General features: G+C 42.2%; 1 protein-coding gene and 1 long non-coding RNA gene across 3 annotated transcripts in view; one reads left to right on the forward strand and one right to left on the reverse strand.

The window, feature by feature from the left end:
• Positions 1–4,109: 4,109 nt before the first annotated feature.
• LOC142842619 (uncharacterized) lies at positions 4,110–10,737 on the reverse strand. The gene is made up of 3 exons (XR_012909415.1): positions 10,249–10,737; positions 7,244–7,305; positions 4,110–4,184 (listed from the first exon to the last, which is right to left on the reverse strand). It is a non-coding gene; the product is annotated as an uncharacterized LOC142842619 (long non-coding RNA).
• Positions 10,738–10,919: 182 nt separating this feature from the next.
• Positions 10,920–24,393, forward strand: part of Chd1 (chromodomain helicase DNA binding protein 1) — a 71,460-nt gene continuing 57,986 nt past the window's right edge. For both annotated transcript variants that reach the window (XM_075951757.1, XM_075951766.1), the window contains exons 1-2: positions 10,920–11,306; positions 12,973–13,174. In XM_075951757.1, coding sequence (XP_075807872.1) covers positions 13,122–13,174 — 53 coding nt within the window. In that variant the 5' untranslated portion in view covers positions 10,920–11,306; positions 12,973–13,121. The remainder of the gene's footprint in view (positions 11,307–12,972; positions 13,175–24,393) is intronic.

Consider the following 24,393-nt stretch of genomic DNA (forward strand, 5'->3'; position numbering starts at 1 on the left):
TTCTGGTTCAAACAACCAGCTGCCTGACAAACATTTCTCAGGCCTGATTTCATGTTTTCAAGACAACCCGTTTGATCCAGATAGGGCCAATAGTTCATCTAACAAGTCAGAGGTATTTGGTCTTCTAGTTCCTATGCTGTTGCTGAGGCTGAACTTCAAATGTGTGTAGACATTTCTTAGTGAAAAGGTGTTAGTCAGGCTAAAATCCCCAAAGAAAAGTTTTCTATTAGTCCCAAGTCACTTATACCTCTTTTTATAATCACAAATAACTCCCCAAGTAATTGACTTGTTGGATGCCATTTAACGACAGAAGAAGGTGGTAGGCAAAGCTTGCCTCTAAATCCAATATTTCTTTTCTCTAAACAATGCTTTAGCTACATCTATTTCCTGCATGTATCCAAGCATGTAAGATGGAAGACTTGAAGTAGTTTAAAATTGGCTATTATGTTTACTTTTAGTTTTTAAAATAAAGGAAATAGTCAGGTACACTTCAGAGAAGGCTTTTGACCAAAGCAACTTACAAAAGAAAAGCATTTAGTAGGGGGCTTTGCTTACAGTTTCAGAGAGTTAATCCATGATCATCATGGTGGGAAGCATTGTGGCAGGCAGGCATGGAGATGAAACATTTGTGGAGGGAAAAAAGCAGCTGACTGACACATTGTAGGATCTCCAGAAATGCCCTTGTCTTCAAACTACTGTATATCAGTACATTAACTCCACGAGACTCATCCACTGTGACCACCACAGATGTTTCCAGATTTTTGCTACTCATCTCTCATGGGGACAAAAACTCGGCTTCAAACTGCTTTTTAGAACCCCTGTTAGGCTGAGTGGTGGTGGTGCATGCCTTCAATCCCAGCACCTGGGAGGCAGAAGTAGGCGGATCTCTGTGAATTCCCTGTCTACAAGAGCTAGTTTCAGGACAGGCTCCAAAGAGAAACCCTGTCTCGAAAGACCAGCAAAAACAAAAACAAAACCCCCACTGTTTGTAAGTAATATCCTGGCCTCTCCCTACTGCATGTAAGCACTAAGTTTACTGGGGTCAGTGTAGTCATTATGAGGGTGACATCAGTGTTTCTCAAGACTACAGGCGCTTACACTCACCTTGGGGAGTTTTAAAAGCACGTACTTGTGAGACTCTACTTTAGAGCAATGGAAAGGTCTCTTTTGAGTAGGACTTGAGAAATTTATTGCAAAGATTTTCAGGTAGTTCTAATTTTTGCACAATTAACAAATATGCATGACATACTAGTCTTTCTGGAAGTATATGCATTAGTCGGGGACTAGAGAACTCACAGAAACACCCAGTAGTCAAGTGAGTACCTGTATTGGCTACTTGTTGGAGGAGAGAGCCTCTAGCTTGTTCCTGGCCGCTTAGCCCTGAAATAACCACACAGAAACTGTATTAATTAAATCATTGCTTGGCCCATTAGCTCTAACTTCTTATTGGCTAAGTTTTACATACTATTTTAATTCATTTTTATTATTCTGTGTATTGCCATGTGGCAGTGGCCTACTGACAAAGTTTTGGCATGCCTGACTCTGGTTACAGTTGTGGCTCCATGGCTTCTCTCTGACTCCACCCTTCTTTCTCCCAGCATTCAGCCTAGCTTTCCCTGCCTACCTAAGTTCTGCCTTGCTATAGGTCCAAAGCAATTTCTTTATTCATTAATGGTAATCACAGCATACAGAGGGGACTCTCACATCAGTTACTTGTCTATTACTTCAACAAAACACCAAAGCAACTTATAAAATAAAGTGTTTATCTCAGAGTCTATGATGGCACAGCAAAAAGCATGGCAGCAGTTGGCTGGAGCAGCCATTGATAATCAGGAAGCAGAAAGAAATAACTGGGAAAGGCATGGGCTTTAAAACTTAGTGGTCTACCCCCAGGGACACACCTCCTCCTAATGCTTCCCTAGCAGCCATCAACTGGGGACCAGGTATTCAAATGCCTGAGACTTATGGTAGGTATCTTCTTCAGATCCCCATGACACCCATTTCCTGTAGCCAGAAACAATGTTAGTTGTTGTTCAGTTCCTTATTCTGAAAATACAGGAAACATATTTGCCTAAACCCACCTTAGAATTCATATATTTACTTTCTCTAGTGATTACTATGGTTTTGTCTTGGCAGCTAATTCTTATGTCCAGCTCTTCTCTCACATATTCAATCTTATCTCAAAAGATTATTCCCTGCCAGAATTAGGAATGGTTGTGCATACATGCGTCTGTTACCCCAGTACTCAGTAGGCTAAGGCAGGTGATCATGAGCTTGAGGCCAGTCTGGGTTATAGGGTGAAAAACAAAGTTAGTAAAGGAAGAAAGGAGAGGGCTGGAGAGAGGAGCTACCTGCATGGTAGCTCACAACTGTCCATATAATTCAAGTTCCAGGGGATCTGACACTGTCATAAGATATACATGCAAGCAAAACACAAATACGCACACACACACACACACACACACACACACACACAGAGAGAGAGAGAAAGCGAGAGCGAAAGAGGGGGGGAGACAGAGGAGAGAGAGGGGGGGGAGAGGGGAGAGAGAGATGAGTGAGCGAGAGAGGGGAGAGAGAGAGAGAGAGAGAGAGAGAGAGAGAGAGAGAGAGAGAGAGAGAGAGAGAGAGAGGAGGACTGGAGAGAGAGCTCACTGGTTAATACTTGCTACTCTTTAAAGGACCTGAGTTTGTTCCTTAGCATTCATGTCTGATGCCTCACAACTGCCTGTAACTCAAGCTACAGGTCTGAAGTCCTGGGCTTTCAGGTCTCCAAGAGCATCTATATTCCCGTGCATATCCCCATACACATACAAACACATTAGACATAATTAAAAACTAAAACTAAAAATTTCTCAAAGAAAGCAAGGGAGACAGGGAGTATCCTCCTTTGATTTCTGTTGCTGTGGTAACATCCTGACAAGCAACTTAGGGGAGAAAGCTTTGATTTTACCTTACAATCCCAAATTACAACCCATTACTGCTGGCAAGTTGAAGTAGCAGGAATTTGAGTCATGACGTCACATGACTAGCCAGTGCAGAGAGAGAATGAATTCATGCTTGCATGCTCATTGGCTTCTGTGCTTGTTCTCAGCTGGGTCTCCACTCTTACATGGTTCAGGACCTGCTGATTCGGAAATGGTGCCACCCACAGTGGGCTGAGTCATCCCGAACATCAATTAACTTAAGACAGCCTTGTCTCCTACCCCATGACCATAGGCCAACCCAATGTAGACAGTCTCCCACTGAGGCTCCTTTCTAGGTTATCTCAAGTTGGAATTAACCATCACAGGGAGGGAGAGAAGGAGGGAATGGGAGAGTTATGTGCCAGGTATACCAGTTGTCTCAGACTCAGGATGTAGTAGCAGTCAGATGGCCTGTTTGGTGCTATCAAGCTAAGGCTTCCTTGTAAGGCCATGTCTTATCTCCATCCTCCCACGCCCATGTGTGTGTACACAAGTGGTTTTCTGTCTTTGGAACACCTTTAGTGTTTTATCAAAGCCAAAAGGTCAACATCCTCAAAGACACAAAAGATACATTCCGGGTTGAAGGGGTGGTTCAGTAGTTAAGACCACTCATTTACTGTTCTCACAGACACAGGTTCAGTTCCCAGCACCCATGTCAGGTAACTGCAGTTCCCAGGCTCACAACTGCAGCTCCTGAACGCCTACCACTTATGTGCGTATGCTCACATGCAGACACGTAAACATATTTAAAATAACAAAAAAAGACGTATTCCCTCCCAATTAAAAGTCAAATCCTGTGAGAAGTTTAGATTCATTTCATTTATTTATCATCTACCACATTCCATTTCAATCTATCTTATGGCCATGTTGTGCAACAAAACAGTTTTTGTTATGGTAACTGATGACGATCATGTCACTCAATCCAAGGGACACTTTCAAGGTCTTGCTTCACAGACTTCACATTGGCATTTGACATTGCTTATTTACTGTTCCTTCCCTGAAGCACTTAGTCATTTGTCTTGTCTAGCTTAACACCCGGGAGCTCCAGCATTTCTGCCTCCTCTTCCTCCACCTAGGACCTGTGCTATTCCAAAGTCAGTTTCGTGTATACTCAAGAGTTTAATCTTTCCCTGTACACTTACTGGTTTTCTGTTTTGGAAATGATGTAACCAGCTCTCTCAGACTCCGGCTGCTGTGGCCTCCCAGTAGTAATAGACTATCCTGTGAAATAGAGCTAAAATAAGACCTTTCTGCCTGAAGGAGCTTGTTCCCAGGTTTGTGCTTCCATTTAGAAACTGCTTGGATGATTCAAGTGCAGCAGAAACTCAGTAAGTGCTAAACCAAATGATTCCCCCAACCTCCCAATGTTCTCCAAATACATTAACACTCAAGTGGATGGATACCACTATCATTGAGCTGTGAATACAGAAGTAACCTCTTCCTCCTAATGCTCAGTCCAACCCCAGAAAGAGTATTCTACTGTTCCCCCAACTCACTCTCCACCTCTATTACACTATCCTGGTTCAATATGCCATTTTTTTTTGTTTTTTTTTTTTTTATCTGCAAAGCTTCTAATTTGGGAGCATTTTATCTACTTTGGTACACCCTAATCTTTGTTTGGGATTTATATCTAGAGTACAATTTTCAATTTACCAATCCTGTTAAGTCAACATCAAGCTAAAATTCCTTTGATGATTTCCTATTTTCCTAGACAATCTGTTTAGTCTCTGGATAACCTTGCCTTTGTAGAGCCTCTCTCTCAGTTACTGTGTGGTCTCTCAGTACTATGTATTCTAGTCCTTGATAGTGAAGGCTAATCTTCACTGTTAGTTTGACTATGTTTAGAGTTATCAGGTAAACACACTTTTGCTTGTGTCTATAATACAGTTAGAAGGAAGACTTAACTCTGAATGTGGGCAGCATTAGTCCAGGACTAAGTAAAAACAAGAAAGCAAGCTAAGCATCAGTGTTTATCTCTCTCCTTTCTGACTGTAGAAACAATGTAACCAATTGCCTTATATGTCTGCCTCTATGTCTTCCCCACTGTGATGAACAGCAAACTGTAAACCAGAATAAACCTTTGCTTCTTGAAACTGTATTTGTTAGGTAATTTGTCATAGCAACTGTCTTAGTCACTGTTCTATTGCTGTGAAGAGACAGTAGGACCAAGGCAACTCTTATAAAAGAGCATTTAATTAGGGGCTTGTTTACAGTTTCAGAGGTTTAGTCCATTATTGTCGGGGGGGGGGTATGATTGGTGCATTGTGGCATTCATGGTGCTGGAGCAGTAGCTGAGTAGATGAGAGTTATCTTGATCTACAAGGTGGGAGAGGCGCAGGAGTGGGAGGGGAGGGGAGAGGGAAGAAAGGAGGGAGGGAAGTGAGGGAGGGACGGAGAGAGGGGGAGTGAGGGAGGGACGGAGAGAGGGGGAGGGAGGGAGGGAGAAAGAGCGAGAGCGAGAGCGAGAGCGAGAGCGAGAGCGAGAGCGAGAGAGAGAGAGAGAGAGAGAGAGAGAGAGAGGAGAGACTGAGCCTTTGAGCCTGGCATGGGCTTTTGGAAACCACAGTTTCACCCCAGTGACACACTTCTTCCAGCAAGGCCATACCTCCTAATCCTTGTAATCCTTTTTAAACAGTTCCACTCCTTAGTGAGCAAGCATTCAAATATATGAGCCTAGGGAGGTCATTATTTAAATCACCACAGCAATAGAAAAGGAATTAATACATTTGAAGATGTGGTGCTGATTTATTCATCACTGAAACACTTCTTAAACATCCCTGAAGGATACTTTTTAAGTAATTGTATTAAACCCTAAAAGTAGCAGGGCGGTGGTGGCACATGCCTTTAATCCCAGCACTCGGGAGGCAGAGGCAGGTGGATCTCTGTGAGTTCGAGGCCAGCCTGGGCTACAAAGTGAACTCCAGGGCAGTCAGGACTGTCCCAGAGAGAAACCCTGTCTCGAACAAACAAACAAAAAACACCCTAAGTGTGTCTGGTTTTGCTCTATGACAATTCCCTATCCCTTAGTGGAATGTCTAAGATGAAGTAAGTATACAGAAAGACTTAATATAATGCAGTATGGACATTCTTCATACTCACGGGTCTCACAATGTAGCACAGAAGCAGGGTGTGTTGGTTTGAATAAAAATGCTCATACAGGCTCACAGAGAGTGGCACTGTTGGGAGGCATGGCCTTGTTGGAGGAAGTTTGTTACTGGGAGGTGGGCTTTGAGTTTTCAGAAGCCTAAACCAGGCCCATTGTCACTCTTTCTCCTGCCTGCTGGTCTGATGGTAGAACCATCTCTCTAGCACCATGTCTGCCTGCACGGCACCATGCTTTTCTCCATGACAATAATGTAATAAACCTGCACACTGTAAGCCAGCCCCATCAAATGTTTTCCTTTATAAGAGCTGCCGTGGTTGCCAGGGCGGTGGTAGCACGTCTTCATTCACAGCATTTGAGAGGCCAACAAATTTTTGTGAGTTCAAGGCCAACCTGGGCTTCACAAGATTAAACCCAGAACAGAAAACAGAGCTCATACTAAGATGATCCCAGCACTTGGGACCACACGGCTTTAATCCCAGCACTAGGTAGATGGAGACAGGAGTGATATGGCTGGCTGGAGAGTGAACTATAAACCAGGAAGACACAGGAGCTCAGTGCCATCTAAGGATTCATTGAGATGGATGCAGTTTTGTAGAGACAGCAGCAGTCTGAGGATTCGTAGGGACAGGATCATCCCTTTGGTCTGAGCATTGGTAGTGGCTGGCTGCTCTGCTTCTCTGATCTTTCAGCGTTAACACCTATATCTGTCTCTGGGTTTTTATTATTAAGAATAATTAGAATTCGTGTTACAGGAGGCTGTCTCCTACAGCCACCCATATCTAAAAAAGTAAAGGATTTATCAGCTAACAAAATGGCTCAACTAGTTAGGGCAGTTGTTGCCAAGTTTGATGACCCAAATTTGATCTCCAGGCCCCAAACGATGAAAGGAAGGAGTCGAATCTTTCAAGTTGTCCTCTGACCTATACATACATGTGTATATTGTATCATGTGCATATACATATATGTCCTCTGACCTATACATACATGTGTATATTGTATCATGTGCATACACATACATGTCCTCTGACCTATACATACATGTGTATATTGTATCATGTGCATACACATACATGCACATACACAAAATAAATGTAAGAAAAACCTTTAAAAAAGAAAAGTTATTAGTCAAAATCCCCAAATATAATAACCAACATGTCTGAATGAAATCACCCACAGTGGACAAGGTAGAATACAGTGCCAGGCAATCGTTCTGCCCAATTCTGGAGACAGTAGCTCCTACAAAATTATGATTAGAAAAGTAGAAAAAAGACAATTACTATGCCTTAAAATTTCATAAGCCTATCAAAGAACTTTACAAATTTACACATGATATTTGGGAAATTCTTCTATTTGGCAAGGCACTCGAGTTGATATCATATGCTAAAACTGAAAACACCCATGTGATCTACACAATACAATAATTTAGTAACACAGATACTTGAGTATGTGTTGTTTACCTATGATCACCAAGTCTAATAATACCTTAGTAGGCACTGTGACTTATAGGGGATGCCTTTAGCCCAGAAAAAAAAATCAAGATTCAAAAAGTTGTTCCCACAGAATATGTATCAATTCCACATGACCATAAAATAAAAAAAAACCTGGAATAATCTTAAGCTAGATTCTTTAATATTAAGTAGGGAAAAGAATATATTTATTCCTGTAGTGACAACCACAAAATTAGAAGAGGAAAGAGCTACTGCTTTCGATCTGAGACATATTTTATCATCATGGAACTGTTTCTCTATTTAAGAATACTGTGTGGCCGGGCGATGCTGGCGCACGCCTTTAATCCCAGAACTCGGGAGGCAGAGGCAGGCAGATCTCTGTGAGTTCGCGACCAGCCTGGTTTACAAGAGCTAGTTCCAGGACAGGCTCCAAAGCCACAGAGAAACCCTGACTTGAAAAACCAAAAAAAAAAAAAAAAAAAAAAAAAAAAAGAATACTGTGTGTGTCTGTGGAGGGAGGATCATTTTCATGTCGCTGTGTTTTTCAGATTCCTGACAAAGCAACTTATAGGAAGAAAGGTGTACTTTGGTTCATTGTTTTGAGGCCAGAGCCAAGATATAGTTTAAGCCACACACCCAATGATTCACTTCTTCCACTGAGGCCCTACCACCACGGTTCCACAACATTCCAATAGTCCAGCAAAGTTTGAATCCATGCAAGGATGATGTAGGTGCTTCAATCCTTTAATTTCCTCTGGAAATGACCTCATAGACAAACCCAGTTCTATATTTTACTATCTCTTAGATATTTCTCAATCTAATTGCATTGACAATAACAAATCACAGACATCTATTGGCAATCTTCATTAGTATCAGAAATAAGGATTCACAAAATAATGTGTTAGAATCTGTAAATGTCATACTCTCCCATGGTGTGGGAGGTCCTTCTGTCTATGTGTTACTTTTATTGGTTAATGAATAAAGAAACTGGCTTGGCCTATAGCAAGGTAGAAGGAAGGCAGAGTCAGAGAGAAGCCATGTAGCCGCTGGAGACAGATGCTGGGAACTTTTGCCGGTAAGCCACAGCCATGTGGCGATACACAGATTAATAGAAATGGGTTAAATTAATATGTAAAAGTTACCCAATAAGAAGTTAGAGCTAATGGGCCAAGCAGTGATTTAATTAATACAGTTTCTGTGTGATTATTTCAGGGCTGGGCAGTTGGGAAGGAACAAGTAGCCTCCTTACTAAACTCCCAAAGGACTACAAAGTGTTTCGAATGGAAACTGAATAGTAGCAAAACAACCAAACCCAAACCCCTAATGGCTGATGCTAATTTTCTGGAATCTCTGCTATTTATATGTTTAGATAATCACTCTGAGGCTGTTGTTTGATAATAAGAGATGCAGTTGGGTTCAGTGCTTGAAGAGACCCCCCCACCAAGCTTTAAGAATCTGAGTTACATCCCTTGGAAGGTGAGAACCAACCCCTGTAAGCTGTCTCTGACCTCCACATGTGTGCAGTGGCATACAAGCAAACACTAATAAAAAAAAAAGAAACAAAATGTAAAGAGATTGTTTATTAAAAAAAACCTGGGAATTTAATCATGCAGCTAACAAATACTGAAAACACATTGTTGCATTACACCTGGACCTTTAAGACCCAAACAGGCTAGATTCCTTTTTTTAAATATTTATTTATTTATTTATTTATTATGTATACAATATTCTATCTGCGTGTATGCCTGAAGGTCAGAGGAGGGCACCAGACCTCATTGCAGATGGTTGTGAGTCACCATGTGGCTGCTGGGAATTGAACTCAGGACCTTTGGAAGAGCAGGCAATGCTCTTAACCGTTGAGCCATCTCTCCAGCCCCCCAGGCTAGATTCTTGCAATTTTTTATACATTATATTTCTCTATATTCTCAAATCATTCTAAGATATTACAGATCAATGAAGTATATTGGTTTTTCAAAACATAAAGCTTCAAAGTTAAAATTTTTATTAGAAATTTCCCAAATAAGCTTAAGAATTATTTGTAGAATATTATTGCAGTCAAACATTAAACCTCAAGCATGCTTGTGAAGCAAATCCAACTTCAAATAACAAAATAGGGCTGAGCTTGGTAGCACACACCTTTAATACAGCACTTGGGAGGCAGAGGCAGGCGAATCTCTGTGAGTTCGAGGTCAGTCTGGTCTACAAAGCAAGCACCAGAACAGCCAAAGACACACAGAGAAACCCTGTCTTGAAAAACAAAGCAGAACAAAATAACAAACTAGGAAGTTTTAAAAATTAGCCCCACATGGTGGGTACAACGGTAATCCCACCCAAACTAAGAACAGCCTGGATCGTGGCTGTAGATTTAGGCTGGTCTTGAACTCAGAGATGTGCTTATGTCTGCCTCCCAAGTGTTGGGATTAAAGGCATGTGCCTGTACCCCCGCTAATTGTATAATGTCTTTTAAAAAAAAGTTTTAAAATTTGCAGACCAGAAAAATGAAGTCAGAAAGAATTTTTCTTTAAAAACAAGTTAGCAAACAAACAAAAAATCCAAACACTTGAAAAAAAAAAAAAACGGTCAGAGTGGTGGCACATGCCTGAAACCACAACACCCTGAAGGCGATAGGATTATCCCGAGGCCACCCTGGGCTACATAATAAGACGCTCTTTCAAAACCAAAAAGCGTAATAAAAACAAAATTAAAAACCATACACAGATTGCTACATCACCATGCTTGAAGAGATCCTGTTGCCAACACACTGAGGCCCGCGGATACAGTAAATGACAGAAACTGTCACCTAAGGTTCAGCACCTTCGACCCAGACAGTTACCAACGCCCCTCCGGTGGCCTTTCTCGTTCCAGTGCGGCGCGACACCCTTCCACTCGCCCTCCAGGGAGGGCCCTGGCCAGGCAGTGTTGTAAAAGTTCTTTTATGAACCAGGCATGGGCCGCCCACACACGAATCAAGTAGCGTCACGGGATGTCAACAGCCAGCAACTCTTATTTTTCTCTTTCACTAGCGCCCCGCCCGGGAAGAGATTTAGCCGCAGGTCGCCCGGGCGAGCAACACAGCGGGAGGTGACAAGGTTGCCCAAGAGGGTTCCCAGGCTGCCCGGGTGACGCAGCAGCTCAGGCCGGACCCGGGGCGCACGGCGTGCGGTGACGGGAGCGCCCACCTCCGGGAGCCCCGCGCGACCGCGGAGGGCAGCGTGGGTCCCAGACCTGCCGGCTGCACCCCCGCCCGAGCGCAGCGGCTTCCCCGGAGGGGCGCGCGCCGCCGCCCGGCCCCGCCCCTTCCCGCCAGGCCCCGCCCCGCCCCTCCAGGCCCCGCCCCGCGCTCGCGCGTCGGCGGAAAGGCCGGGCGTGCGCGCTGCCGCCGCCCCGCAGCCGCGCGCCGGGAAGGGGGAGTGAGCCCAGGCGGTGACGTCGCTCGGGAGGCGGAGGCGACGGCGACCTCGGCGGCGCCGCGCGGCGGAGACGGTTGCGCTTGCTCGCGGTCTCGGCGTCATGGCGGCTGCCGGCGGCCGATAAGCGGCGGGGCGGGAGCACGGACGGAGGAGGCGCCCTCGGTACTTCCCGCTCGGCCTCGGCGCCCGGAGATGAACTGATCGTGGGACCCGCTCCGCCGCCACCCCCCGCGCGTCTCCGCCCGCGGCCTTCCCTCTCCCCCACTCCGCCGTCGGCGGCGCGGGTCCCGCGGCCTGGGCGTCCAGGATCGCGGGCCCCGCGCGGGGCATCCTCCACCCGAGGCGCCGGCCCGCGCCACCCTCCGCCCCAAGCCGGCCGGTAAGAATGGGTCGGGGAGGCCGGGGAGGCCGTGAACCGGCGAGGCCCCCCGTGAGGCCCGGCGCGGCTCCGGGGGCGTGGGAGAGCGGCCCGGCGCATCCTCGGCGGGCCTTGGCGGCGCTGCCCGGCGCGCGGCGGGGACCAGCACGTGGGAGCGCAAGGGGGAGGGGGCGGCGGCCGGGCGAGCCCGGGAGGGCGCGCGGAGGGCTCCGGGGAGGCGGGAAGAAGGCCGCGGCGCCCGGCTGCGGGGAGAGAAGGTGCTGCGGCCCCGCGCGGCGCCGCCCGGCAAACTTAGCCGGATCCCGGCAACTGCCGGGAGGGAGGGAGGCTGCAGAGCCTAGGCGACTTTGAGGGGACTCTCATTGTTGAGCGTCCGGAGGGAGTCCGGGCACCCGGAGCAGAACTTAAGGCTCTCGCTGCTGAGGCGGAGAAAGGAGGTGAGGCTGGAAAGGAAGTCCAGCGGACGGGGAAAGCCATCTTGAGGGGCGAGAGGAAGGTGAAAGGGAAAGAGAGCCCAGGCGAGTGAACTTTTGAGCGCAGACTTTCCGGAGAGAAAGGAGGTGGAGGACTTGGACACGGTTTCGTAGTAAAGCTCTTTCACCGGGGCGGGTATTAATAGCTAACGTTAAGAACTGCTGCTGTCGAGTACTGTGGTTTTTAGATAACCTGTCCTCACGGAGGTGTGAGGAACTGCGCTCTGCAGGTTCGAAATCCTGATCCACCGGGTGCGGAGCCGGCCCCGACTGAGGTGGCAGCAGCTAGTTTGACCCCTCTGTCCTGTGGAGTGGAAATAATCAGAGTTAAGTCTCTGCCGGAGTCGGAGGACAACTCTGCCTTTCCGTGTGTGTCTTGGTACTTTCTGGCTTGGGGAAGGATCTGACGTCTCCTTCCCCCGCTTCTTCCTCTCCCTCCCCTGCCAGAGATCTCCTTTGTTTATTCGTGGTTCGCTTGTAGGTGACTCTAGAGCTGTGGTGAAATCCTGAGAGGTGGAAATAGTGTATCTTGGTGTCCCCTTGCCCCCAATCGCGTGCCTCGAAAAGAAGATACAGTGTATATTCTTTGTATTACCCTTTTATGATTTTGAAGGCGTCTTAAGTATCACATTGGATAATTTTTTTTTCATTTTACTCTGATTAAAAACCTCAATTTTGACGTTTTCATTTTTGCTAAGATCATGATAACTTTTACGACACTCTTTTCCATATGGGGATTTAAAAACTTTTCTTAGCTGGAATATGAAGTTCTTGATAATAGGAATTAGAGCTTCATTAACGTAACCTTTATCTTCACCTCGTTTATTTGGCGAAGTTACCAAATAAAACACCATGTTCCACTCTTTGCTTGTCTGTATATCTTACATGGAACCACTTTGTTTTAGTATCTATATAAGTAGTGCTACACAGTAGCAATTAGCCTTGGGAAGTTTGTTGCCCAACAAATCTTTAAATTCCTTCTGTCAAAACAGCACTAGCAGTGGCAGGCAAAGTTCTAGCAAGCAATTAAGAATGTATTAATAGATGGTCAGTTATTGCGAGTAAAAGGCTTCCTTACACACCTTCATTGCCACCTCTAGTTGAACGGCCTAGGCACATTTCTGTGAATTCTAAATCGGGTATATTTCTTTTCCTACAGCATATATTCTTAATTGCTAATATATTTTCCCCAGGTTACTCAGAGAGGAGTCCCAGGAAGCCTGTGAATGTTGAAGAAAATTCATCTTTGAAATTTTGATATTCGAGGAAGTTGACGTTTGTATTCATCTTTTATTAAAGTGGGAAGATTTGTGTTGAATTTTAAAACTACCTGATATTTACAATGAATGGACACAGTGATGAAGAAAGTGTTAGGAATGGCAGTGGAGAATCAAGGTAAGCAAGTACTTTACATCAGCTGGGTCATTGAGGACTGGAAATGTGTGTGAGTGTGTGTGAAAGAGAGGGGGATGATAACTGTACAAGACTTTGATCAGTTTAAATCTAGTGCAGGTTTATGTTGAGTTCATTGAAGCTGAAATAGTAAAGAAATATTAATTGATTTGACTGTTAATAAACTGTCCAAATCGTCAGGGTTTCTACACTTTTTCTGGAATTTCATGTTTTACACCTGTGATATCCAGTGCAGTAGCTGTAGCCACACTATTTCGGTTACAAAATGTCCAGAATTCTGAGTCCCTCCAGACATTTCAAGTGTAAATGATTATGCCATGTGTCCACTATATTGGACAGCATTAATAGGAAACATTTCTTTTACTGCAGAAAACTTAGAATAAAAATTGATGTGAATTTAACCTTTTTTATTTGTATATTGGAGTTTTAGAGTTTGTAAATAAGACCATATTATTTCTTAGAAATAAAGTTTATAGAAATTAAATGTTAAGTCATTTTTATGTGTAAGACAATCTCTTTGTGTTCTCTCTTCTTTTTAAAGGCAGTGTCTTATAACTAACTCATTTGGCCTCAACAACATTTCCCATTCTTTTACCAAATGAAGCACTGGGATTATAGGCATATATCACACCTGGTCCAATTCCTTTAAATTCTTTTGACCCTCTACGTTTTTAGTAGTCTCCACATTACTGTCATATCCATATATTTATATATTCTTACTGTAGAACTCAGCACAGTAGATGCTGGAGTCTGACAGTACAGTTAATCCCAATTCTTTTAGTTACTCAATGTGAGCTGAGGTAAATTACTCTGTTCTGATTTTTGTTCTTGTGAAATGGAACTTACACTGATATTTACTAAAAATTAAAACTTATGTGAGATGCTGTATGTCAACTTAACATGGTTTCTGGTACACTGAACATTAAGTATTTGCGTATTATCCGTCAGCATTGTGTTTTGTGTCATGCAGGACACTGAAGTGGTTACGGTGATAAATGTGCGGGACAAGAAACAGTAACAACATAGAGAATAAAATAAATAGTTATGGAAGAAACACTGTAGTTAAAACAAGTATAGATTTTTAAGTTAAAAACTTGTGTTGAACTGGGCAGTCGTGGCACACACCTTAAATCCTAGCACTCGGGAGGCAGAGACAGTCAGATCTCTGATTTCAAGACCAACCTGGTCTATAGGGTGATTTCTAGGGCAGTTAAGACTTCACAGAGAAACCCTGTTTTGAAAAACAAAACAGTTTAAAAAAGAAAAGAAAAAAAAAACTGGGTTAAGGGTGGGTGAGATGGTTGTGTAGACACTTGCTGCCAAGCTTGCTGACTTGAATTTGATCCCTGGGACCCACATAATGGGAAGAGAGAATGGTTCTCTCAGGTTGTCCTCTTCACATGCCATGGCTCTCTAATGCCCATATATAAATAAGTAAACATTTAAAACAAGCAAAACAAAATCAACCAAGCAAATGAAAAGGAAAACCAAACAACAGAAATCCAAAATTGATAACATCTTTGCATGAAATAGTTGTTTCAGAATTTTTCCAAATGTAACATGAGGAAGATTGGATGAATTCTATTAAAGTTGTAGGGACCAGTGTGGTGGCACACACCTTTGATCCCACCATTCAGGAGACAGAAGCAGATGACTCAGAGTTCAAGGTCATCCTGATCTTCACAGGAGTTACAGAAGAGTCAGGACTACTTAGACCCTGCCTCAAGAAAAACAAAGGTGGTAGTAAAGGTACCCATGGTAGAGTTTATAGAATCAGTGGAGTTGAAGTTAGATTAGAGGATTTGTGTGAGTGTGCGGCACGTGTGAGGGGGGAGAGATTTTTATTTCGAAATAGTTTGACTGTGTAGCCCTAGTTCACCTGATTCTTACTATGTAGACCAGGCTAGTTGTGAATTCACTGAGGTCTTTGGCTTCCCTAGTGCTGGTGTTAACGTGTATGTCAGATTAGAGGATATTAATGGCTCAATTTTGAGTCATAACTCTGTAGATACATTGTAGTAAGTGGATAGAAGAGTTACATTGTTTGTGGTCTCATTCATTAGTAGCAAAGAAATGGTTAATAAGTAGCTCTATGTGGAGTGGAGTAAACATAGGAACCAGGCTACCCACATAATAGGAAGTCAGACTCTTGACTGCTTATCTGCTTGCTTAGTCGGGGATCACCTGCTGGAGCAGTTTCAATAGTTAGTTTATTCCAGGTGTTTGCTACCATATCTAAAGCTAGGAGAAGTAATAAAGCCAATTTGATAGTACAGTGAAAAACAAACAAAAACACAAGAGCCTTTGAAATTATTTAGCTGTTTTCTTTCCAACTGGACCAAAGGCTGCACACCTATAATCCTAGGAAGGGAGGTGGAGACAAGAGGATTAGGTGTACGCAGTTATATTTTTTCACAACTTATACTCATTTTAAGCGATTGCAAAACGTATTTCTCTAGTTGTTGTGAGTCAGTAATTCTGCTATATAGACGTTGGCACTTCTGAGGAGCATCACTATTGAGGTATCTGACTTTACATGTGCTTTGGGGTTTACAAGAAATAGGAGGGGTTAGCTTTTCTTTACCTTGCCTTCCTCGTGCTGTTTTGTCTTTTATTTTCTCTGCACCCTTTGTTATTGATACTTCCTATCCCTTCTCCAAATGCTTTCACTGTAATGCAGTACAAAGAAAAGGGATTGTGCTTCCATATATAAGGAGGTAAACTCTACAGATAGGATTTTCTTAGAAAAAAGAACCAAAAGATATCATAAGTGAAAATAGTAATTTAGGTTCACCTTTGAAGTTAGTATACATTGTATATATAGTGAAGCAAATTTGTGTTGGCTAAGAAATGTAAAATGTGTTTTGCTACAGAATTTCATTTTTATGTTAAGGAAGCTTCTGAAATGAGGTTGCCATTTGATATTTTGGGTGGATTTAACTTTTTACAGGAAAAGAAATGTGGAGGCGAAGGGGTTGATTCCTCCTTACAGATCAGTCTCTAACTATTGATGAAAAGAAAGGATTCTCGAGAAGTAGTTCTTTTGGTTATGGTATAACTGATCGTTTTGACACCTTTTTGCTTAGATATGTGGGTTGTGACTGAGGGGGAGAGTGGACACAGGCTCCTACCCCTAATCAAGGAGCTATCTGTAATTGGTATACCTCATGGCAAAGGAAAAATGAGTTTTTGCCAATAGAATCTCACTTGGTGTATTAACTAAAATATATATATAAAAGGCGCGCGCCACCACCGCCCGGCTATTAACTATATTTTTGAGTAGGCCTCATTACCAGGAATAGTTACCAATGCAAAGTTAACTCAGTGGTAGTTTTGTAGACTTTTATTTCATTTTGCTTTGTTTGGGCATTTTTTTCCCCTTATTGGTCTTTTGCTTGTATATTATGACTTCTTTGTTTTTGTGGGACTTTTTTTGTGTGTTTCTTTTTAGAGGGGGAATGGAGCTGGGTGGGTGGGGAGGATCTGGGAGGAATTGGGAAAGCTGTATCAGGATAGATTGCGTGAAGATAATATTTTCCATGGCATATACATTATGATTCTAGCACTTAGGAGGCAAAGGCAAATCTCACTATTCAAGAGCAGCCTGGTCTATACAGTGAGTGCCAGGCCAGACAGGGTTAAAAAAAGAAGTAAATAAAAGCAAAATGAGCTTGTGTTTGAGTTTCTAGAACAGTCTTTGTTTTGTTAACTGCTGGCCGGGATGCACTTGTATGATAGTTTCCTGTGAAGCCACCCGTGCGCTCTGCAGAGTGCTGGGAGTTCCATCTGTGTGGACTTGGGTTGCCATCAGTTTCTTCAAGCCCCGCTTAAACATTTTAAAAAGATTCCATTCACTCATTGTTTTGTAGCCTTGGACACGAAGTCCAAGGTCTCACATGTTAAATAAAATGTTCTAATCCCCTACCCCAAGCCACATCTGAACCTCACAGATTTTCATCCTAAGGTTGTTTTTTTTTTTTTTGGTTTTTCGAGACAGGGTTTCTCTGTGGCTTTGGAGCCTGTCCTGGAACTAGCTCTGTAGACCAGGCTGGTCTCGAACTCACAGAGATCCGCCTGCCTCTGCCTCCCGAGTGCTGGGATTAAAGGTGTGCGCCACCATCGCCCGGCCCCTAAGGTTGTTTTGAAGAATGATTTAGTCAGTTTGAGGCCAAACATTTGAAATATGTGATCATGTTTTGCTTTTTTTTATGATAACTGAAAATTGTTAGGTTCAACTTTTAGTAAGTTTGTCACGTGGGTTACAAGATACTTCAGTCTCTAGAGCAGTGGTGTTTTCAACCTTCCAATGCTATGACCCTTTGACACAGTTCCTCATACTGTGATGACTCCCTGACCATAGAATTATTTTCCTTTCTGCTTCTATTATGAATTGTAATGTAAACATCTGGTATGTGACCCCTGTGAGATTGTTAGACCCCACAGGGGTCATGACTCAGAAGTTGAAGGCCACTGCTCTGAATATATATTATGTTCTTGAATAATTCTTGAAGATTGGGAGACGTTGGTAATGTGCTTTAAAATAGTCTCACCTAGTCTGGAGTTGTTAATGGAAGTCAGTTGACTTGAGTCTTAGAATGAAATCTTCATGTGTGTGTGTGTGCACACAGTGTCCAAGGCCACAGATAGAACCAGAACCCTGTGTGTACTGGGCAAGCTTTCTATACTGAGCTAAAACAATGGAAAGTGCTCTTAACCACTGAACCATTTCTCCACCCCAGTGCACATGTTTTAAATATGTGCATAAACTTCGTTTACATAGAGGAGCCCTATGTAATGTACTAAACTTCCTTGTTTCATAGAAAATACTCTAACTCTTTAGTAGTGGTAGGTAGAGAAACAGGATCAGTGGAATTCTGATGAATGAAAACCAACTTTCTTGGTAATTGCTCTGAACTCTGATCATCATCATATATATATTTCTTTTTAACTGATATAATGTATATAATATATATTATACCAATTTTCTTAATTGGCATATACATACACACACACACACACAAACATACATCAAAAATTAAAAAGAAAACTTCCAGTTTACAAGTAGGATTTACCAAATTATAATTTCTTTTGGTCCCATGTAGCTCAGTTGCAGAAAGCTTATATAGAATGCAGTCTGAGATTTGATTCCCAGCCCTAAGGAGAGATAGAGCCTTGAGAAGGCACAGAAGAGTCAACGCTGAAGTTTCCCCCTTTCTTCATTGTTGGAAGTCTAACCCAGGGCTTTATACAGTGTTCTGAGTTTGAGGCCAGCCTGGTCCACAGAAAAACTCTGTCTTGAAAAACAAAACAATAAAAACAAAAAATTGTGTTTTTTATATTAAATTTGAATGTTTTTAAAAAGGCATTGTAAAAATATGGTGTTTCTTGTTCTTTATTTTACACTCACTTTTTAAAAAGTCAGTTCAGAAAAATCAATTCGGGTTTCTGAGTTAATGATAACTGTGAAGTAATACTAAGAAGTACTTTCAGGGGTCTGGAGAGTTAGTTTAGTGGTTAAGAGCACTGGCTGCTTTTCCGGAGGACCCTGGTTCAATTCCTAGCACCCACATAGCATCTCACAACTATCTATAGCTCCAGTTCCAGGGGATCTGACACCCTAACACCAGTGTACATAAAATAAAATAAATTATGTATATATAAATAAATTATAAATATAAATTATATATATATATATATATATATGAGAGGCACTTTTAGGAACATAAGAGACTAGGAAATGATAAAGCTAGAATGACCAGAAATCACTAGTTAAGAAAGCTGGCTGTGACAATTTCTTGTTATGTCATTAGTTGCAAGAAAGAGTGACTCTTAAGTTCCTTTTCTTTTAATCCACATCTTTGTTGTGTTGTACTTTCTTTATCTTTATTTATTTTTTGTATCCTATATGTGCTGCTGAAGCTAAGATGCCTCTTTGGAAAGCTCAGTATACTTTGCACTAGCAGCTTTAATTCAGCAATAGGCTGTTCTCTCTCTGAGTAGAATTAACCAAGCTACAATTTTCATAGAGTTCCCGAGGTTGTGGTAAATATAGCTTACTATAATTAGCATTGCAGTTTTTAACTGGTGAGTTTGAAGAGAATATGTGATTTTTGAGTGCAGTACTCTTCCGTGTAAAGGAGAGTTAGCTGCGGGCAGTGAAGCTATGACCTGACCTCTGCTTCTGTGCTTAACCTGATCCTGACTGTTGTAGTTCTGTGTTTAAAAATAAATGTTTCCTTTGGAAAGAGATGGTTGAAAGATTATTTTTTCTTTAACTTTTTTATTTTTTATTTTTTTGGTGTATGTGACAAGGTGTTGCCCAGGCTGGCTTTGAACTTGCTGTGTAACGAGGCTAGCCCAGAACTTTTGGGAGCTCTACCTCCCAGGTTGTACAGATTTGGGTGAGTGCTGGGATTATAGGTGTCTTACCATGCCTGGCAGGTTTGTTTGTTTGTTTTTAAATGGGAAAATTTTAAAATGTACAGAAAGAAATGTGAGAACTCAGCTGAGTTGTGATTCTTTTGCCTGTGGCCTGTTGGGTAAGCAGAATTGGGTTTCATCCTGTAATCTTCTTACTTTATCGGATTCCCTAAGTGATTTGTGTGTGTGTTAAATTCAAGGGTGCATACATGTGTATGTATAAAATGCCTAAAATACAGTGAACCTGTCTACCTAAAGTCTCTCAGTCACTCATCCCCTGCAGATTCTCTTTTCTTTTTATTGATGCTGTTACTTACATAGGTTCTATTTTCTGTGAATTTCTGAGAAACAGCGTCATGAACCTTGCCAGAAAGAGGCTAGGTACATTTTATTTGGCTAGGAACAATTAGAGTGGCAAACAGTGTGATGTTGGCTTTCCTGACTACACCTTGCGATGTACACACGGGGTGTTGTGTGTCAGGAGATTTTAAACATAGTCCCACAAAACTTCTTCGCTATCCAGTGTTAGAATTCCTGCTTTCTGGGTAATCTACTGTATCTTTCATCATAACTAAGGAAAACTATAACTATTTATTCTTGAACTCCATCAAAGACTCCAGAAGGATACAATATTACCTAAGCAAACAAGAAATGAGCAATTTTCAAACTTTAGAAATGACAGAGACATCTTGTTGCCTGGACAGTCACCCAGAGTTCTTTTGTACCGTTGGGGCATCCATCTTCGGCCTTCAGGCCCATAGTATCCAGCACACATTTCCATGAAGCAGGAAAATTCAAAGACAGTTCAGTCACTTTCTGCTGTGTCCTGCAGAATGTCTCGCAGACTCCTTCATGAATCAGGAACCCCGAAAGACCATCTCACCCTTAGGCAAGTTCAGTAGTTCTCTCTGCGGGTTCTTTATGTCCAGTTTATGCATCAGTCCAGGCAAGGGCAGTTTCTTGCCCAAATGGCTAACCAACTCCATAAGGATCCTCTTCGATGCCCATCTTCCTCTTGAAGTAGGTTGGTGCTGCCAGGAGCAGACGTGTCTCATTGTCATAAAAAGCCCTAAGTTATTAAAACATTAAATGCCATATTCTTCAGTCTTTGAAAGATATGAAGAATGCCCATTTAACTGAAATATATCTCTATATATCTAGAAAACATAACTAACATGACTACAAGCTTGACTATTATTGATGATTATCCATTAACAACCTATATTTCTTAATTATACATTACATTTTAAAAATGAACTACACAATCACAATACCTTAATATCAGAAGTACATATACACATAACAAAATTGACCTTAAAATCCATACCAATGCAAATTATTCATATCTATATCATCTGTCTGGTTGTATTCTGTTCTACAAGGTTCATTCTCGGTTTTTTTTTTTTTTTGTTTTTTTTGTTTTTTCGAGACAGGGTTTCTCTGTAGCTTTGGTGCCCATCCCGGAACTAGCTCTTGTAGACCAGGCTGGCCTCGAACTCCCAGAGATCTGCCTGTCTCTGCCTCCTGAGTGTTAGTTCTTGTTTTTTTGAGATGAGCTTTCTCTGTGTTGCCTTGACTGTCCTGGAACTTACTGTAGGCCAGGCTGGGCTTGAACTCATAGAGATGCACCTATCTCTGCCTCCCAAGTGCTGGGATTAAGGGCACGTACTACCACTGCCTGGCTCTATGGGGTTCATTCTTACCCCACTCTTGGTCTCTTTGACATCCAACTATGGGAAACCTGGCTCAGGTTATCTATGCACTCATGTATATTAAACCTAAAATATGTGCAAAATAGGTTCAGAATGTAATATGGTATATGCTTGTATTTAGCTTTGCAGTATCCACTCAACCCACAATTCTCCCTCAGTTATCAAATCTGTAATAAAGTTAGGTTATTTGGGACCCATCACACTTGTTAATTTTATTTTTAAAATTAACTTTTTATTTATTGTGTCTTTTACATCCTGCATCTCCATCTCATTCATTTCCCATCCCTTTATATCTGCCCTCTGCCCTTGCAGCCTTACCCCCAAAATAAAATAAAATTTAGGAGGGGGGAAAATGAAAAAAAAAATAAGAAAGAAAAATCTCATCATGGAAGCTGCAGTGTGATGCGGTGGGTCACGAAGTAAACTCTTTTATCCATGTATCTTTACTTCCAAGTGTTGATTCAGAGTCACTGGTCTGGCTCGAGGCCTCTGGTTTCTGCTACCCTCTCAGTGCTGGGTCCTCATTGGGCCTCCTGTTGTCCTGTGTCATTGTGGAGACCCGCAGCTCTGGGTCTGAGTTTTGACAAATGCAAAGAAACAATTCCCCGTACCCTAGTTCTGTGCAGAACAGCTGACTTACGTGGAAAGTTTTCTTATGCATCTTAGATTTCCTGGGTCATAATTTTCATTTTAATAGGGTTTCAGAATAATTATATTCATATCAAGATTCATAATAAAGCTGTTACAACATGCTTTAAAATAATAAATGGACTTTAGAAAACAATGTAGAGGCAATGATGGATTAGTTTGTTTGTATATGTAGTAGTTGAGCAGGTATTCATGAGCCATATAGTGCAGGTGAGGTGACCCGAGAATGATGTGGTGAGCTATGTAGAAAATTTCCACTGAACTTTTTTTTAAATGTAAGATTGATGTATTTTGGAAAGAAAGAACAAGTAATACATTTAGTGAAGAAATGAAGGTTTTTACAAAGATTATTTCTTCCCAGTAAAGAAATGCTATTTTCTAATAAAGAAAATATATTGGACTTTTTAGTTTTGGAGTCTTTACCCTGAGATTTATACCTTGTTACGCTGTTTTTTGTGTGACTTAGTTTGAATGAGGGAATGGGAAAAAAGGAAACTAGTCTAAACATTATTTTAATGTAAAGGCATTATGATTTAACCTGCACAGAATACTGTGGGAGGCTGAAGTAGAGCAGTGACCTATATCTGGGGCAGTGTGGGTGGCTGCAGAAAAGATGGGATACTATTGTATAGTCTTTGAAGAGGAAGCATTTGCAGAAACGGAAAAGTATAAAGATAAAAATAGGTACCCATCCTGCCCCCCCCCCCCTTCTGAGACTGGGTCTTAGAACTTGCTGTCTTGATACTTGCTTTGTAGACCACCAGGCTGGCCTCAGAGTCACTGAGGTCTGCTGTTTCTGCCTCCCAGAGAGCTCTTACTTTCCCTCTCTCTCTGTTACGTTTGTCCTGGTTTCCTGCTTCTCCCTGCTCTAGTTCATGTCTCAGGGATTTTAGCTGATTTGTTAGACATGCACAAAGTTTTTGTTCCTTGTAGAAACCCCTGCTCAGTAATTGTTAGTTGAGGAGGTAAACAGTGGGATCAAATTAATAATTGTACAAAACCTTTTAAATGTCTGTGCATTCTACGAACTGCAGTGTATTAGACACCACCCAAGCCCAGGGCCTCAAATACAAATCTTTTCACTGTCAGGAGGGTGTGTGCTACCCTTGGATGTTACGGGTTCCATTAGCATGGATACCTACTCTTCTGTTTGTCCTGGCTGGTGGGACAGCTGAGAAGAAATTAGGGTGATGGTGCAGACCCTACACACATGACTTGTTTCTGCCATCTCCTGCATGCTGTAGTCTGTTGAGATGGCCACCACTAGCTAAAGACACAATGGATTCCTTTCTTGTCCTTTTCTTTTTCTTTTCTTTTGCATGGCATCGAGATTTAAGTAGTGCTAGAAGGCTGGAAGCAAGAACCAGAATTTAGCACACTCTTCTTCCTGTGGACTAGTAAACAGTTTCTTGATGTGTACAAGTATGGCTACTTATCAGGCATATGATTCTTTCTGTAATTATTAGAATGATTGCCCTTTACCATGTGTCTAATAGCATGCAGTGAACTTAAATATTACCCTTTTTTCTTCTGAAAGAAAAGAAACCTATAAGAACAACAACAAAAAACCCTTTTGTTTTTGATACTTAATCTTTTTCGATTCAGGGTCACCTGGTTTTGTGATCTCTCTCTGCAGCCTCTGAATTTTGAAACTGCATGGCTGCAGGAAAACCTTATGTGCGAAGGCCAACAGTAGATATGACATATTAGTTTAATAAAATTCAAATAAGAAACTGTTGAATTAAGACTGACTGGTGCTTAAATAGGAGCAGTGGCCACTCCTTTGCTGCTGTTGCGGACTTGCACACCCCTTTCCCACTCTCCTCTGCTGCTGTTGGGGACTCTCGTCACGCCCCTTTCCCACTCTCCTCTGCTGCTGTTGGGGACTCTCGTCACGCCCCTTTCCCACTCTCCTCTGCTGCTGTTGGGGACTCTCGTCACGCCCCCTTCCCACTGTAACACTCACTGTGATGTTTGTTGGCATTTTAAATGAGGAGGCTGCTTGTTTGTTTCCAGCCACCTGGCAGCTCAGACCCTAAATAATCACACAGAAATATATTATTTTAAACACTGCTTGGTCCATTAGCTCTAGCTTCTTATTAACTGACATTTATATCTTAATTTAACCCATTTCTAGTAATCTGTCTATCACCCATATCTAGTAGTCTGTCTTGGGAGCAGGGTGGGGCTGCTACATGGATTCTCTCTGACTCCACCTGCTTTCTCCCAGCATTCAGTTTAGTTTTCGCTGCCTAGCTAAGTTCTACCCTGCTATGGATCCAAAGTAGTCCTTTAATAATCAACAGTATTCACAGCATACAGAGGGGAATCCCACATCCCCAGAGTTTCTTATGATCAGGTTTCTTTTTCTGTTTGTTGATGTGTTGGAAATCTAATAGCTGTTATTGTTATTCCCCGACA

The sequence above is a fragment of the Microtus pennsylvanicus genome, chromosome 1, assembly GCF_037038515.1.
Source record: "Microtus pennsylvanicus isolate mMicPen1 chromosome 1, mMicPen1.hap1, whole genome shotgun sequence".
Lineage (NCBI taxonomy): Eukaryota > Metazoa > Chordata > Mammalia > Rodentia > Cricetidae > Microtus > Microtus pennsylvanicus.